The sequence below is a fragment of the Ochlerotatus camptorhynchus genome, unplaced genomic scaffold (assembly GCF_037179485.1).
Source record: "Ochlerotatus camptorhynchus isolate MF236.1 unplaced genomic scaffold, CSIRO-AGI_Acam_v1.1 ptg000104l, whole genome shotgun sequence".
NCBI lineage: Eukaryota > Metazoa > Arthropoda > Insecta > Diptera > Culicidae > Ochlerotatus > Ochlerotatus camptorhynchus.
The window spans coordinates 692,077-706,081 of NW_027040594.1; the positions used below are offsets into that span (position 1 = coordinate 692,077).

General features: G+C 44.3%; 1 protein-coding gene across 2 annotated transcripts in view; it reads right to left on the bottom strand.

The window, feature by feature from the left end:
- LOC135699219 (aminopeptidase A-like) overlaps positions 1-14,005 on the bottom strand; it is a 67,890-nt gene continuing 53,885 nt past the window's right edge. For both annotated transcript variants that reach the window (XM_065219421.1, XM_065219420.1), the window contains 4 exons: positions 1,353-2,483; positions 865-1,288; positions 726-802; positions 1-664 (listed from right to left, as the gene is read on the bottom strand). In XM_065219421.1, coding sequence (XP_065075493.1) covers positions 19-664; positions 726-802; positions 865-1,288; positions 1,353-2,483 — 2,278 coding nt within the window. In that variant the 3' untranslated portion in view covers positions 1-18. The remainder of the gene's footprint in view (positions 665-725; positions 803-864; positions 1,289-1,352; positions 2,484-14,005) is intronic.

Here is a 14,005-nt window from a genome sequence, read left to right on the forward strand (position 1 = left end):
AGCATACAGATAACCACATCAATTAACCTCGTTCCGCAGCCACTCGGCTACGATCTTCTCATTGCGATCCAACCACTTGATATTATTAGAAATGTTTTCCAGAGCTTGGACTCTTGCTGATACGCCAGCACCCGCGTCCGGGTAGCGTCGGAAGAAGTCCTCCAGCTCCATCAGCCTCACAGACGACGAGAAGCGGCCCGTAATGGAAGGAATCATGCGACCGAGGTTCCTCTCCCCCAGTGAGTATCGATCGATCAGTCTTTCCCAGTTGAGCCGAACGTGATCCCATGCAACCTGTTCGCCGTGCTTGTTAGCAGCGACGTTCTGAATGCAGGTCAGATGGTCCTGTTCGCGAACCAGCTGATTATCCCACGCATCATCCAGTAGACGGCGCAGGACCTTCGCATCCGGGAAGGCAGCCAGAGCGCTCATCAGTTTCGCTTTCTCGTTGGCGTCAATTTCAGCGCGGAAACGATCCTTGACCTTTTCCCAATCAGTGATGTTGGCGGACCGCTGTATTCCGTAGTAGTAGACAACGGTACGAATGTCAGGGTGGATGTCAACGTCGTTGTCCAACCAATCACGGAAATGTGTGTAGGCTTTGCTGAGGCAATCTTCGTGACCAAAGGAGCAAGCCAAGTCCAGAACGGTCGTACGAAGACGACTGAAAAAAAAAACAAGTTGATCAATAGGTACACGTTTTCTGGCTAGCGATATGGACATACTTCTTCATGAGATCATCTCCGGTGACTTCCCAACCGACGGCAGTGTAAGCTTGTTCGACAAGCTTACGAACGTAGAGCTGAAAATATTGCGGAATTTAGCAAACATTCCAGCCACACAAGCACGATTCACTATACTCACAATGATATCATCGTAGGAAGGATAATCGTAGATCAGATTACGGATGGTCTTCATTTTGCTCGATGCAGCCGCCCACAGAACATATTCCGTATCGTGAACCAAGAACTTGGTCAGTCCCAGTGCCAAATCGTACCTCAAATGTGAAGCATCCGCCAACGCGAAAGCATCATTCAGTAATCCGGTACGGTCGCCGATGCTGAAGGAAGTCACATTTTCGACCAGTAGCTCTCCAAACGTCTGCCACAGATTATCCGGATAGTTGACTCTATAGTAGCCGACCTGATTGTGATTCAATTTGATCCAACTGATCGGCTCGGTAGGGGCATCGATGTAGACTATGGGTACCGTATTGGGGAACCATTTACGTTTGAATTCGGTCGGGTTAGTGGACAAAGCGTAGGTCAAAGGAACGTACCACTTGTAGCTGTCAAAGGAGAAGATTTCGATTAATCAAGAAGTATAAAATTGAATTGGAACTGAATACTAACTCGAACTCGGAAACCTCTGTTTCATTAGCTGCTGGATCTGCGAGGAATCTCGACTGTCTCAGTCGATACTGATTACCAACTCGTTCCACTGTGATAACTGGGAAACCTTTCTGCTTCGTAAAGGTATCCATTACCCGCGTGACAGTAGCCGTCGGTTCCATTGTATCGCTGAACAAATTATCCAACTCATCCATGAGATCCTTGGATTCGCCGTTTCCATACCGCAGTTTGTTAAGATATGCAGTTACTCCTTGTTTGAAAATCGGTTCACTGACAAAGTCCTCCAGCATTCGAATCACGGAAGCCCCCTTGGAGTACGTAATCGTATCGAAAATCTCCGTGATCTGGTTCGGACTTTCCACCTTTACTACAATGGGATGCGAGCCAAGCGTAGCATCCAGATTCAGCACTCCATGGAGGTTATCCAGAGCAAACTGCTCCATAATACCCCACTCCGGATAGGCATGGTCCACTCCCTTGTACTCGATATAGCTAGCGAAACCTTCGTTCAACCACAGCTCGTTCCACCACTTCATCGTTACCAGATTGCCGAACCACATGTGTGCCAGCTCGTGGGCAATAACCTCCGCAACCCGCTGCTTATTAGCCGTGGAGCTGGTCGTCTCATTGTACAGAATGCTTGTCTCCCGGTAGGTAACCAATCCCCAGGTTTCCATCGCTCCGGATACGAAGTCCGGAATGGCAGCCATGTCCAGCTTTGGCAGTGGGTACTCAATGTTGAAGTAATCGATGTAATGCTGAATCACCAGTTCGGCAGTATCGCGAGCGAAGCGGACATTCTGAACTTGGAACGGTGTGGCAAACACTCGTAGCATAAATGGTTTTCCCAGGTTAGGTGTAATTTGTACGACTTCCTCTAGGAAGTCACTCACGATGAACACCACCAGATAGGTACTCATCGGTACGCTGGGATTGAACACGGTGGTACTGAATCCTGCCAACGGGTTATTTGGAAGGACTTCAGCGACGTCCATATTGGACAGGGCATGGTAACCGTTGGTGTTGGGGTGTACCAAGCGGATGGCGTAGGTTGCCTTCAGCTGAGGTTCATCGAAACATGGGAACGCCTGCCGGGCGAATGTTGGCTCGAATTTCGAGGTGGCAATTTTTCTGTGAATAACAAAGGAAATTTAGAGCGTTAGAAGGCATGGATGGAAACATTGAATTTCGGATTTAGGAGTATTTTTGTTTTTGTGGAAAAACTGAAAAGAACAGACCAAGCGAAGAAGTCCGGTACGGTGGAAGAAGGCCCTGGCGAACCCAAATGTTAACGCAAACCCTACACCCAACCGAGGGATGTAAGATTCGCTTACAATTATGTGGGATTCATCATCAGAGGATGTTAGTGGAGACCACATGAACCGAGGATGCGATATACCTAGCTGCGGTCCAATGCAAGAAAATTGGAGACCGAAAAATGTGGAGTGTATTAGTGAGGTAAATTAGTTATGTCGAAAAAAATAGGAATCCGATTTCCGACTGGACTCGAACCAAGAACGCTTCGATTATAAGACCTGTGCTTTCTCCACTGCTCGCTCCATGCTCCTGAATATGGATAGCCTAAAAGCAAACATGAAGCGCTCATTTTCTCGCATACTCGACTTCGTATGCTTTTTCTGCTGGAGAGATTCGAGGCAAGTGTGTGCGTCGTTCTACAAGCTTACTGGTATAGTCGAAAGCGTAGATAGAACACGAAATGAAAAAGACAAAAAACCATTACATCGCCTGTGAGGTCAACTTCTAACATTCGCTGCGATGTTCATGAACAGAGGATGATAGGAAACGGAACTAACATTCTTTGTAATAGATTTTTGGTTTGCGTGTAGCAATGAATTCTTCTTACTACATAAGGCCTATATTGATCTCACTCGATCACTTGCGATCAATGCCAAGAATGTATCCTTCCTTATCATTAGCCTTCGGATAACGAAAGAAGAGAGTTTTGAATAGGCCTTTTGCTCTCTTATCAAGCCACTGAATTCCCATGTATTACTATACACGAACCAGAATTGTATCAGTCGAAAATAAACCTACCAAACGTACACGACGATCTAACTATCTTGTGATAATTAGAGGAGTGTAATAAATACAAGTGAAGTTAAATAAAGTGACCTTTTTTTACACGCTAATTCAGTCGCGATTTTTTATGCCTAATCCGAGCGTTTCGTAAGTGCCCGCGCAAACACCAAAGTTGGCGATTTTCAGTACATCCTGCTACATTTTGTTGAGTGGGTCGGAGTCAACTTTGGATTTTCACTGGAGAAACGGGGACGGGTCATAAGGCATAAGCATGGTTGGCATACGTATGGTATGCGGAATGACTTTAGGTATACAGGACGGTAGGCGGCCGTTTAAATGCCCGGTAGGCATACTGTGACATTTGTATTTCTATGGGCATGTGAAGTTGTACCGAAATGCATCAGAATATTAGCGGGGTAACGAGCGAGATGAATGACGCCAAGTATGACTAGGGTTACCATAGCAAAACATTGAAATGGACGTAATTTCACATGCAGTTAGGATTAAAAGGAGCACAATGTCTGTATTTTAAGCATTTAAGGAAAGCTATGAGTCGGCGAGGTAGTAAGGGTCGTCCTTGTCAAACCATGCTTATATCGTGATATCAATAGCAATATTTTTCACGCCGGCGATTTAAAATTTTTGTTTAGCTCGTGATATCCATGTTTGTCTATAATTGATTTCAGAATTGGAGTTCACTTTAGAATTGGAATCATCAAATTCCGGTTCCATTCGAATAGTTATCACAAATCGCTTGGAATGCCAGTCAGGATGCTTTCGATGTTTTGTAGTTATTTCCTTGGTATACTAAATCATGTCTGAATCTAAAGTATACCAAGGAGTCTCATTATGTCTAAATCATGGTCTACAGAACCCTCATAAAACCAAAATTGTTACTTGGGCTATTACCCCTTGTATTCTATTCAGGAGAACAAACATGATCCCCAAGTGTATAGTTGTAGTTGTCTTTGTACGTCGCATTGCATTTATGTATCTGTCTCGTCGTAGGAGATCACTTGATAAGAGATTAGAGATAAGGACTATTGAGAGTCTTCGTGTGGTACAATCATATTCTTATACCCAAGGAAGTTGAGAAATTTTCCAACCCGAAAAATTTCTAGACCGGACCGGGAATCGAACCCAGCCATCTCCAGCATGGTCTTGCTTTGTAGCTGCGCCTTTACCGACTGAGATAAGGAAGGCCCCAAGCCAGCTGGATGTAGGTAGAATAATAAAGATAGTTAACATCATCCCGCCGGGGAATAACCTCGTCATTGTATAAATCCGCAATAAATCAGTTTTTGGGAAGCTAAGTGTTTCATGTTTCTTGCAGTTCAAGAACATTTTTGTTAAGAGATTGCTCGTTTGTGCGCGAGAAGTGAAATCTGCGAAATTTTGCAACAACAGAACTATCGAACTGTGAAGTCAGTGAATTTGGCGAAAAACAGTGAATTACGCGAGAAGATCGAAGTGCTGCTGGATAACCACGATGAAGAAGCAAACGATGCTGAACAAGCTGGATCCAAGAAAAAGGCTGCTCGAGAACAGGAGAATTTTCTAAAAGTTCGAAAACCGTTTCTGTAAGCTGAAGTCGGCATACGTATCACCAGTGTGTCAAGTGCTTCCGGAACAAGCCGATCCAGCAGAGTGTAGCAGATCTTCCAAAATCTCGTGTGACTCCAGCACGCCCGTTCGCAATCAGCGGCGTCGATTACTGTGGACCAGTGTTTCTGAAGTCAACGGTACGTAATCGTGGGCCAACGAAAGCGTACATCGCCATTTTCGTATGCTTTTCAACGAAGGCAGTGCACATCGAGTTGGTCACGGACTTGTCCACACCAGCGTTCTTGGCTGCACTTCGCCGATTCGTCGCCCGCCGTGGCCTTGTTCGAGAACTCCATTCGGACAATGGCACTGCATTCAAGGGAGCAGCTAACGCACTCCATCGCATCTACGAGATGTTGAAGTCCAGTGAAACTGACCGAGCTCACATCCAGACCTGGTGTGCCGAAAATCAAATCCAGTGGAAGTTCATTCCACCACGCGCCCCACACTTCGGAGGATTGTGGGAAGCCGCAGTGAAGTCAGCCAAACATCATCTCCTGCGTGAAATCGGCCACATCAGCATCCGTCAAGAGGACATGATAACGCTGCTAACACAGATTGAAATGTGCCTCAATTCAAGACCACTGACCCCAATTCCGTGCGATCCTACTGACCTCGAGGTTCTAACGCTTGGTCATTTCTTGGTTGGTTCGAATCTACAATCCGTTCTGGAGCCAAGCTACGTCGACACGCCGGACAACCGTCTGGACCACTGGCAAATCACCCAGAAGCTATTCCAGCGCATTTGGGCCCGGTGGTATCCGGAGTACCTTACTCAACTCCAATCTCGAGCAGCAAAGGGTTGCAAAGCACTATTTCCTATCAAGGTGGGACAAATCGTGGTCATCAAGGATGAGAATCTTCCTCCTGCATAATGGCCGCTCGGAAGAATCACCCAGCTACACCCTGGCAAAGATGGGATCGTTCGCGTCGTCACCATGAAGACAGCAAATGCCAACAGCGTCGTGAGACCAGTTGCGAAGATCGCAATCCTGCCAGTTCCAACCAAAGACCACCAACCGAAGTAACAGCAGTTCCTGAAACTACAAAGACCGGTAGAGCAGTCCGAAACTAGCTCGATGCGCATATGGAGCGCAATCAGGTGATTAGCGTTCCATTAATTTAAACCAAACCGTTCGATCTACCGGGTCTTTTGTTGTTCACAGATCTCCGTTTCGTGCAACCTCGTGCCATCCTCCATTCAGTCGTCCTCAACGATTCGCCAACAACTGAATCAATGTCCGCCAATCACCATCGCAAAGGTGAATGGTTCAGTCATGATTTCGGAATCGTACTGCCGAAGACATCCGATCGTGAGGAGAGAGTGGAGAGTACAACTACGAGAGATGAGAGTTCAGAGGGTTGAAACAATGGGAATGTTTCAAGGTGGCCGGAATGACCAGTACCCACTGGTTATAATAAAAAATTAATTTTGTAAATATTGTAAATACGTAATCCTAATCATAAGTATAAAACTAAAGCTAAATCCTTAAACCATTGGAATTAAAACTAAATCGATCTAATGCGACTAACAACAACAAATATGACCCACCCTAATGAGGATCGTCAATTCTCACTCAAGAGAGATTACTCAATCCAGTGGTCACTCAATTGCACTTGACCACACAGCAGAAATGTGTAAAGGTACATTGTAGATCAGTTGCAAATATACCGCGGTAACGTTCGCAGCATCCCAAAGCCGGCTTTTTGTATGTCCGAAAAGATAGTCAACGGTCGTGTAAGTGCGTGAAGGTGGAACATCAGCAGTGTTTCAGCGTGCCAACTTCCTCAGTGATTTCTGTGCGCCGTTCGAAGGCCGAACGGAAAGAAACACCTCCGAATCCCGCCAAATACAGAGCCCACGGCTCGAACATTACTTCCTACCAAAGATTCAATACCGCATGATAATCACCATCCTCAACAACCAACAACCACATTTTCCAAAGTCATGATTTCTGAAATCATTTTGCCATCCTTTACTGGCAAATTGCGTGATACCTTTCGGAGTTCGATTCCTCAGAATGCGCAGTTGAACCCGATAGGCAAATTCACGTACCTGAAGTCATCACTTACGGGAGATGCTTAGAAGGAAATCAACACTATCGAACTTTCCGCTGCAAATTATGAGGTTGCATGGAAGGTACTTCAAGGTCGATCCGAGAATACAAAAAAAAAACCCATTGTGAAGCCGTACCTGGATGCACTCTTTTCGCTAGAGCCACTTAAGAAGGAGTCATACGATGGATTGAATCACCTCATCAGTGAGTTCGGAAAGAACCTGCAGATGATGGACAAGATCGAAGAACAAACTGCCGATTAGAGCACTATTATCAACAATCAATACGAAACTAACGATTTTAAATTGGCTCACCACTTTAGTAGCCTATTGGTCCCAAGCAAACGATTAACGTACCCTATTCTAGTTGAAATTCTATTACTACACTATGTTTGTTTTGATTCGCTATGAAAGTTTGACAGATAACATCAGGAGTGTGTGGATTCATGCAGAACATGCAGGGGTGAGTGAAATAGCTTGGGACTGCTGGTACTGAGTGAGCCAAAAATAATAATGATTTTCTTCGGGACCCAGTGGTCTTAGAGTTACCTCTATGGTAAGATCCTCCGTTCCACACGCATAGAACAGGAATTCAAATGATTCAAATCCACCACAACAATAGTTACAGCCACACCCACAGCAACCGAACCAACAAACGTACACACTCAGTCAAGCAATGCACCCACCAATACTGAAAATTTACAAAGCACAAACACACAGCCAACAGGTCAAGCATCCACACACAACATTCTCTTGTCATGCTTGCTCGAGCGTTGTTGGTTTCTTGCTCCCAACATTGCTTGATGACCAAGGAGTTCTCGAACAAACTCAAATTTCGAGTGTCACCCACCTATCTGTCTGTGCAAGGAATTAGCTCAGCACAGAGTGTATCAACGAAACGGGTCAGAAGAAGAAATCTAGATAGAGCTGGAATTAGGGCGTAACAGCTTTTGTAAACAATGACTTCTCTCGTTGATTTCTAGGAATTCAAGGCACGCCCATGCAAACTAACATAACCGTCGGCTTGGGGAAGTCTTCTTCTACCCGATGGTGATGTTGATTGCGTTGGCAAGCCTTGACTTTCTAGAAATCATCGAAAGAAGTCATTGTTTACAAAAGCTGTTACGCCCTAATTCCAGCTCTATCTAGAAATGCAGTTTTTCGTCCTGCCAAAGCTCACCATATCGTTGCCTACTGCTAACTTCAATCCGTCGGAGTGGAACCTTCCAAAGTCATCGTTCCAAGCAGATCCAAACTTCTACCAATCTGGTCCGGTAGACGTAATCATCGGGGCAGAATACTATTTGGATCTTTTGGCAGCGGACAAAGGACTCACATTGCAGAATACTGAATTTGGATGGAGCAACCCAATCAACGAGTCGCGTTCCGTTACTAAGGTCTGCTCTACTGCGGAGTTACATGACCAGCTAACCAAATTCTGGAAAGTCGAAACCTGTCGAACCATCATCAGCACACATTCCGCAGAAGAATCAGCTTGTGAGGAGTTATTTGCGAAGACAACTGTACGTGACGAAACCGGGAGATGCATTGTCACTCCGCCGAAAAAGGATTTACTTATCGAGAGACTTGGCGCATCAAGATCCACTGCGGTACGAAGACTGCTTAGTTTGGAGCGTAGATTTTCAGCAAACCCCGAGTTGAGGAATATGTACACGGAATTTATTCAGGAGTACCTGGACATGGGACACATGGTTGAAGTTTTCGACGAGAACGCTGATAACAGAGTTCGATATTATATGCCACATCATGCAATTCTGAAGCCCGAAAGCACTACAACGAAGCTGCGAGAAGTCTTTGACTCCTCCTGCAAAACTTCAACAGGTGTTCCGTTAAATGATGCTTTAATGGTCGGATGAATTGGTCAACATAAGCCATCGCTTTGCAGTCGTTGCTGATGTTGCCAAAATGTACCGCATGATTGGTGTATGAGACCCAGGTCGGAAACTCCAGAAGATTGTATGGTTGGGTCCTGACAATCAAATCATCCGATCGTTTTAATTGCCCACCATAACTTACGGGACCGCATCCGCTCCCTTTATGACTGCAAGGTGTATGTTGAATCTAGCAGAAGATGGAAAGCAGTCACATCCAGTAGCGACAGAAGTGCTGAAACACGACTTCTACGTTGATGATTGATATGCTATCAGGAGTTGACGACATAGAAAATGGCAAACAATTCGTCGATGAAATGGTAGATTTTATGCATTCTGGAGGTGTTACGCTGAGAAAGTGGAATTCAAATTGCTGCACGTTCTGGAGCAACTGCGAGGCGATCGGGATATTTTTACCCTAGAATCAGTTGACTCTGTGATTGCAGTGGGAATTACGGACGAATTGCTATCACATTTCAGCACACCGAAATGGACTGCATCAGGAACCGTAACCAGGCGAATTGTTCTCTCGGACGTCTCTAGATTATCCGATCCTCTGTTATTGATTGGTCCTGTTATTGTTCAAGCCAAACTGTCCGTCCATGAATTGTGGAAGCGTAGATGCAACTGGGATGATCCACTGAACAATGATCTACTAGAAACATGGCTGGAGTATCGGAGAAACATGATCGGATTGGATGGATTCTCGTTTCCACGCTGGGTTGGAGTTGAATTCTGTGATGCTTCGAAGAAAGCCTACGGGGCTTGCATCTTCATTAAAACCATTTCGGAAGATGACACAGTTGAAGTTCGTTTGTTCACAGCAAATCTCGAGTTGCTATTCGCAGGAATGTGGAATCGTTCATCATCAACAAATCTCGTATGGTTGATAGCGTACATTCAGCGTTTCAGCTTCAACGCCAAGGCTGCCAATCGATGATGTCGAAAACAAGGTTCTCTAACGCTCGTCGACCGCGAGGATAGACTTCGAATGCTGGTACGCCTGGCACAGAAGGAATGCTTCCCACAAGAATATGCAAACTTGTTGAAAGATCGCAAAGTTCAATGTTCTTCGAGAATTGCATCTCTGAATCCAGCGTTGGCGGCCGGCTAGGAAACGCTAAGATTCCAACAAGAAAAAGCATTCGTACATATTAGATAATCGTCATCCACTTACTTTGCTCATCATGACTTAGTATCACGAGACTCTCTTCCACACTGGTCAGCAATTCATCTGTACTGGCCAACAAGCATCCGAAATCTAGTAATCCACGACTGCGTACGCTGCTTTCATACCAAACCGAAGGTTCATGAGCGGCTACTGGCTGACCTTCGGTCGGAGAGAGTAACACCATGCACTCCTTCTCAACGTGTTGGCAACGACCTCTGTGGTCCATTTCTGGTCACTTATCCTCAGCACCACCCTGTGAAATGTTTCGTCGTCGTCTTTTCTAGTGGCTTTTCTAGCTTCCCTCAGACGATTTTTATCTCGGCAAGAACTTTGTCGGAGCCAAACGACAGCTAGAGCAACTTCGCTAACTCGTCATCAGCCATGAATTCCAGACAACGTGACCAGAAATGCAACGAACGACAATATAGAATTTCGTTTCATTCCCGCGCGCTTACGGGGCTGTTCAAAAACTGCGTAGACATTTTAGGGGGGGAGGGGGTTGTTGACAATTATTCACGACCCAAAAAAATTATAAAATTCCAAGAATCCCAAAAAAAAACTGTCTACGTAGCTTATGAACAACCCCTACCCAACTTCGGAGGTTTATCGGAGAGTGCTGTAAAATCGTTCAAAACTCTACTGCAGAGAACAATATAGGATCACGAAGCTTGCTGTACGACGAATTTCAAACTGTTCTCACACAGATCCAATCAGTTCTGAATTCTCGTCCGCTAACCCCACTCACTACGAAGCTCTCACACCAGGTCATTTCCTCATCATAAATAATAATCCTTCATGGAAGTGGAAATAGGACATGATTCCAAGTGTTAAATTACAACAGATGGCACTTAGTGCCGCTTAGTGATGGATCGGTGTTTTAATTCCTTTGCGCTACTAGCACCTCTTCAAAAAGATATCTTCAGTGAGTAGAGTTGTCGTCCTATTGGAGCGGAGTGCTACACACCAATGAGCAGTAGTGTTTTAAGTGCATAGATGTCACTGATGTTGGAAGAGTGACGATGGATTAATACAAATACTGAAAAAGTTTCGGATCAATGGTGATTCTCAGATCAAAGATTGGATGTTTCCGTTCCAGAGCTACTTTCTCCATATAGTATTGATGTAGGATATAATTTTGCACTTCTGACATATATCCGTTGTCACCACAACATATCAGCATTAATTCTATATCCACTTGCAATGCAACACAGTCCAAGGGGTCGTGGCTTTGTAATTATTAAATAATATTCGTTATTTACTAAGATTCATTACATAGTCATCAATTAAATGATCATATGTTGAACACAAACTTTCCCCAAATCCTTCTAATTAACCCTCTGAAAATGACTTCTCAGTTTACGAAACACTTCTTGGACTAGTTGTTCTGTGATTTAAGATCATCAAATAGAATGTCCTTATCCAGTGACAATAGCTAGGAAATTTAAATCGATAATCGTTTGTTGGTTTTCCAAATGCGATCCATCAAACTATTCTGTTTATTTTATAACAATGTTGACGGCCAGGGGTGATCAACTTTGCACACTGTGCCAAAACACAGAACGGCACACTGTTCGGTACGATAGGGCACACTTTCACTGGCAGGACACAAACGATATAATATAAAATGGCATAACTGTTGAGTGTTGGCGTGTTGCCCATCGTTGCTAAGGTTGACTATTCGGTTGAATGCTCTGAGAGAATTTGTTGTCATATAAAACTAGTAAAACAACGATTCAATCAAGAATTTGCGAACGATAAACCGGTTTCGAGGATCGCTCCGAAGAAAATCTGTACGTATTCTCTGAACTGTGAACCTCTTTAAATCTAGCAAAACTCAGTTCGTCTCATCCGATTCACAGCAAAAATCCCGGTGGCTCGTGATTTCATCCAGAACAGCTTCTATTCGGGATTGACTTCAATCTAGTTCATCCACACCATGGCCGGTCGAGAGGGTCTTGTCGATACGGCAGTCAAGACGGCTGAAACTGTTACCTCCAGCGACCGACGGTTGATCAATAGCTACCTATGGTGCAAACTGGTTGGATCCCGTGATCATGAAAATCAAAAACAAACCTGGAGACAATGAACGTCAGTTTAAAAACGTTCGCAGTCATTGGTCTCAATTGATATTGGCCACAGGACTTTATAGGGATGTCTATATAATTTTGAATGAAGTCCCAGTACTGCTGGGGGAAGTCAATATTTATTAACCCCACATATTCCATCAGACCTGGATCGGAGTACGATTGCCTTAGTGCAATAGTATAGGATTTATAGGAACGGATCATTGCAATTAAAAATGCATTCTATTCCACGAGTCCGTATCAAGGGACCCCAGAGCGATGGGTGCCCATTACTGAAAATTTGATTTGGTGCTTCATTATAAACTGGCCCGAGGATGTTGCTCCTAGGGTGGGATTGAATTCTCGCCCGTTCAAATTCTGAGTTACTTTAGTCGGGAATAATTTGACAGGGAGCAGGTGGCAATCTCATCCATCATCGATTGTGTTGCGCCTTCGTTTCTGTACATCTGCAAGAAATAAGCAGCCGGAATCTGGTGGACGAGTTGAACACCGTAGAGGTTTATTGGCTTCCACTTCCTATACCACCTCCCGATCCGCAAACGCACTAATGAGAATGAAGGGAAGCTGAATGCTTGCCTTGATCCATCTGATAAATTGAGAATGAAAACACAATACAAAAAATATAACTCTCGGGGTTGCCAAACTCATGGAATATTGGCACATTGATAGGCACACTTTGATTGAAACCACATTCGACATAGCGCTTGGCACAGCTTTCACAATCATTCGGCACGGATTAAGGTGTGCAGAGTGGAATACCCCTTGGTCGACGGTCTACTACCAACAATCAATACGAAACTAACGATTTTAAATTGGCTCACTACTTGACTAGCCTATTGGTCCCAAGCAAACGATTAACGTACCCCATTCTAGTCGAAATTCTAGTACAAAACAATGTTTGTTTTGATTCGCTATAAAAGTTTGACAGATAAAATGAGGGGTTAGTGGATTTTCCTGTGTTTCGAGGGGTGAATCGATTAGCTTGGGACAGAAGATAGTACCAGCACAGACAAACAGACATAACTAATTGAGTATTTCTCAATGTAAAACATCGTCGCTAAAACATTACCGCCATCTGTTGAGTACACTGAGGTGAGCATTACACTGAACAGATGGCGGTAGTGTGTAAACGTCAAACGCAAGGGAATTGACTATGCACGTCACAGGAGGCGGTACTACCAACTACGATACTTATAAATTGTCCGTTAAATGCTTGTTCGATGAACAACTTGCTTATGTCTGTTTGTCTGTGGTACCAGCAAAGTCCCCAAGCTAATGAATCCTCCGAATTGTCCGGAATTTCGACCAATCGGAAAATACTGGGCAATTTCAAAGCAGTGACTTCGACGAAGCGGCGGGTTAGTCAAGGACATCCAGCAAATGCGGGCAAAATGGAAGAAATGTGCTGATTCCGTGTCCGTTTCCACTGAGCGGGCGTTGATGGGCTCCATCAAGAGGAAAGTTCGAGATATCGTTCGAACTGGAGAAATGTAACCATATAATGTTGTAACTTTGAAGTTTGAATAAAAACACTGTAAAGCAACCATATTATTAGACATTATCAAATCCAATGGTACGTGCTTAGTTTAGGCTGACGCACAAAAAGACCTGTAATTAGTGATTCAATAAATTGAAAAAGTCCATTAATGGTTGCTTTACAGTGTTTTTATTCAAACTCGTTAAACGAGTCAAAAAAATTTAAAAAATATAATATTGCTTCTTCATTCCAAATTCGTTCTGCGAGTTTCAATCCTATCCTAATGCACTGAAACTCCATTGGATTTTATTCTTTCTACGGATGATGG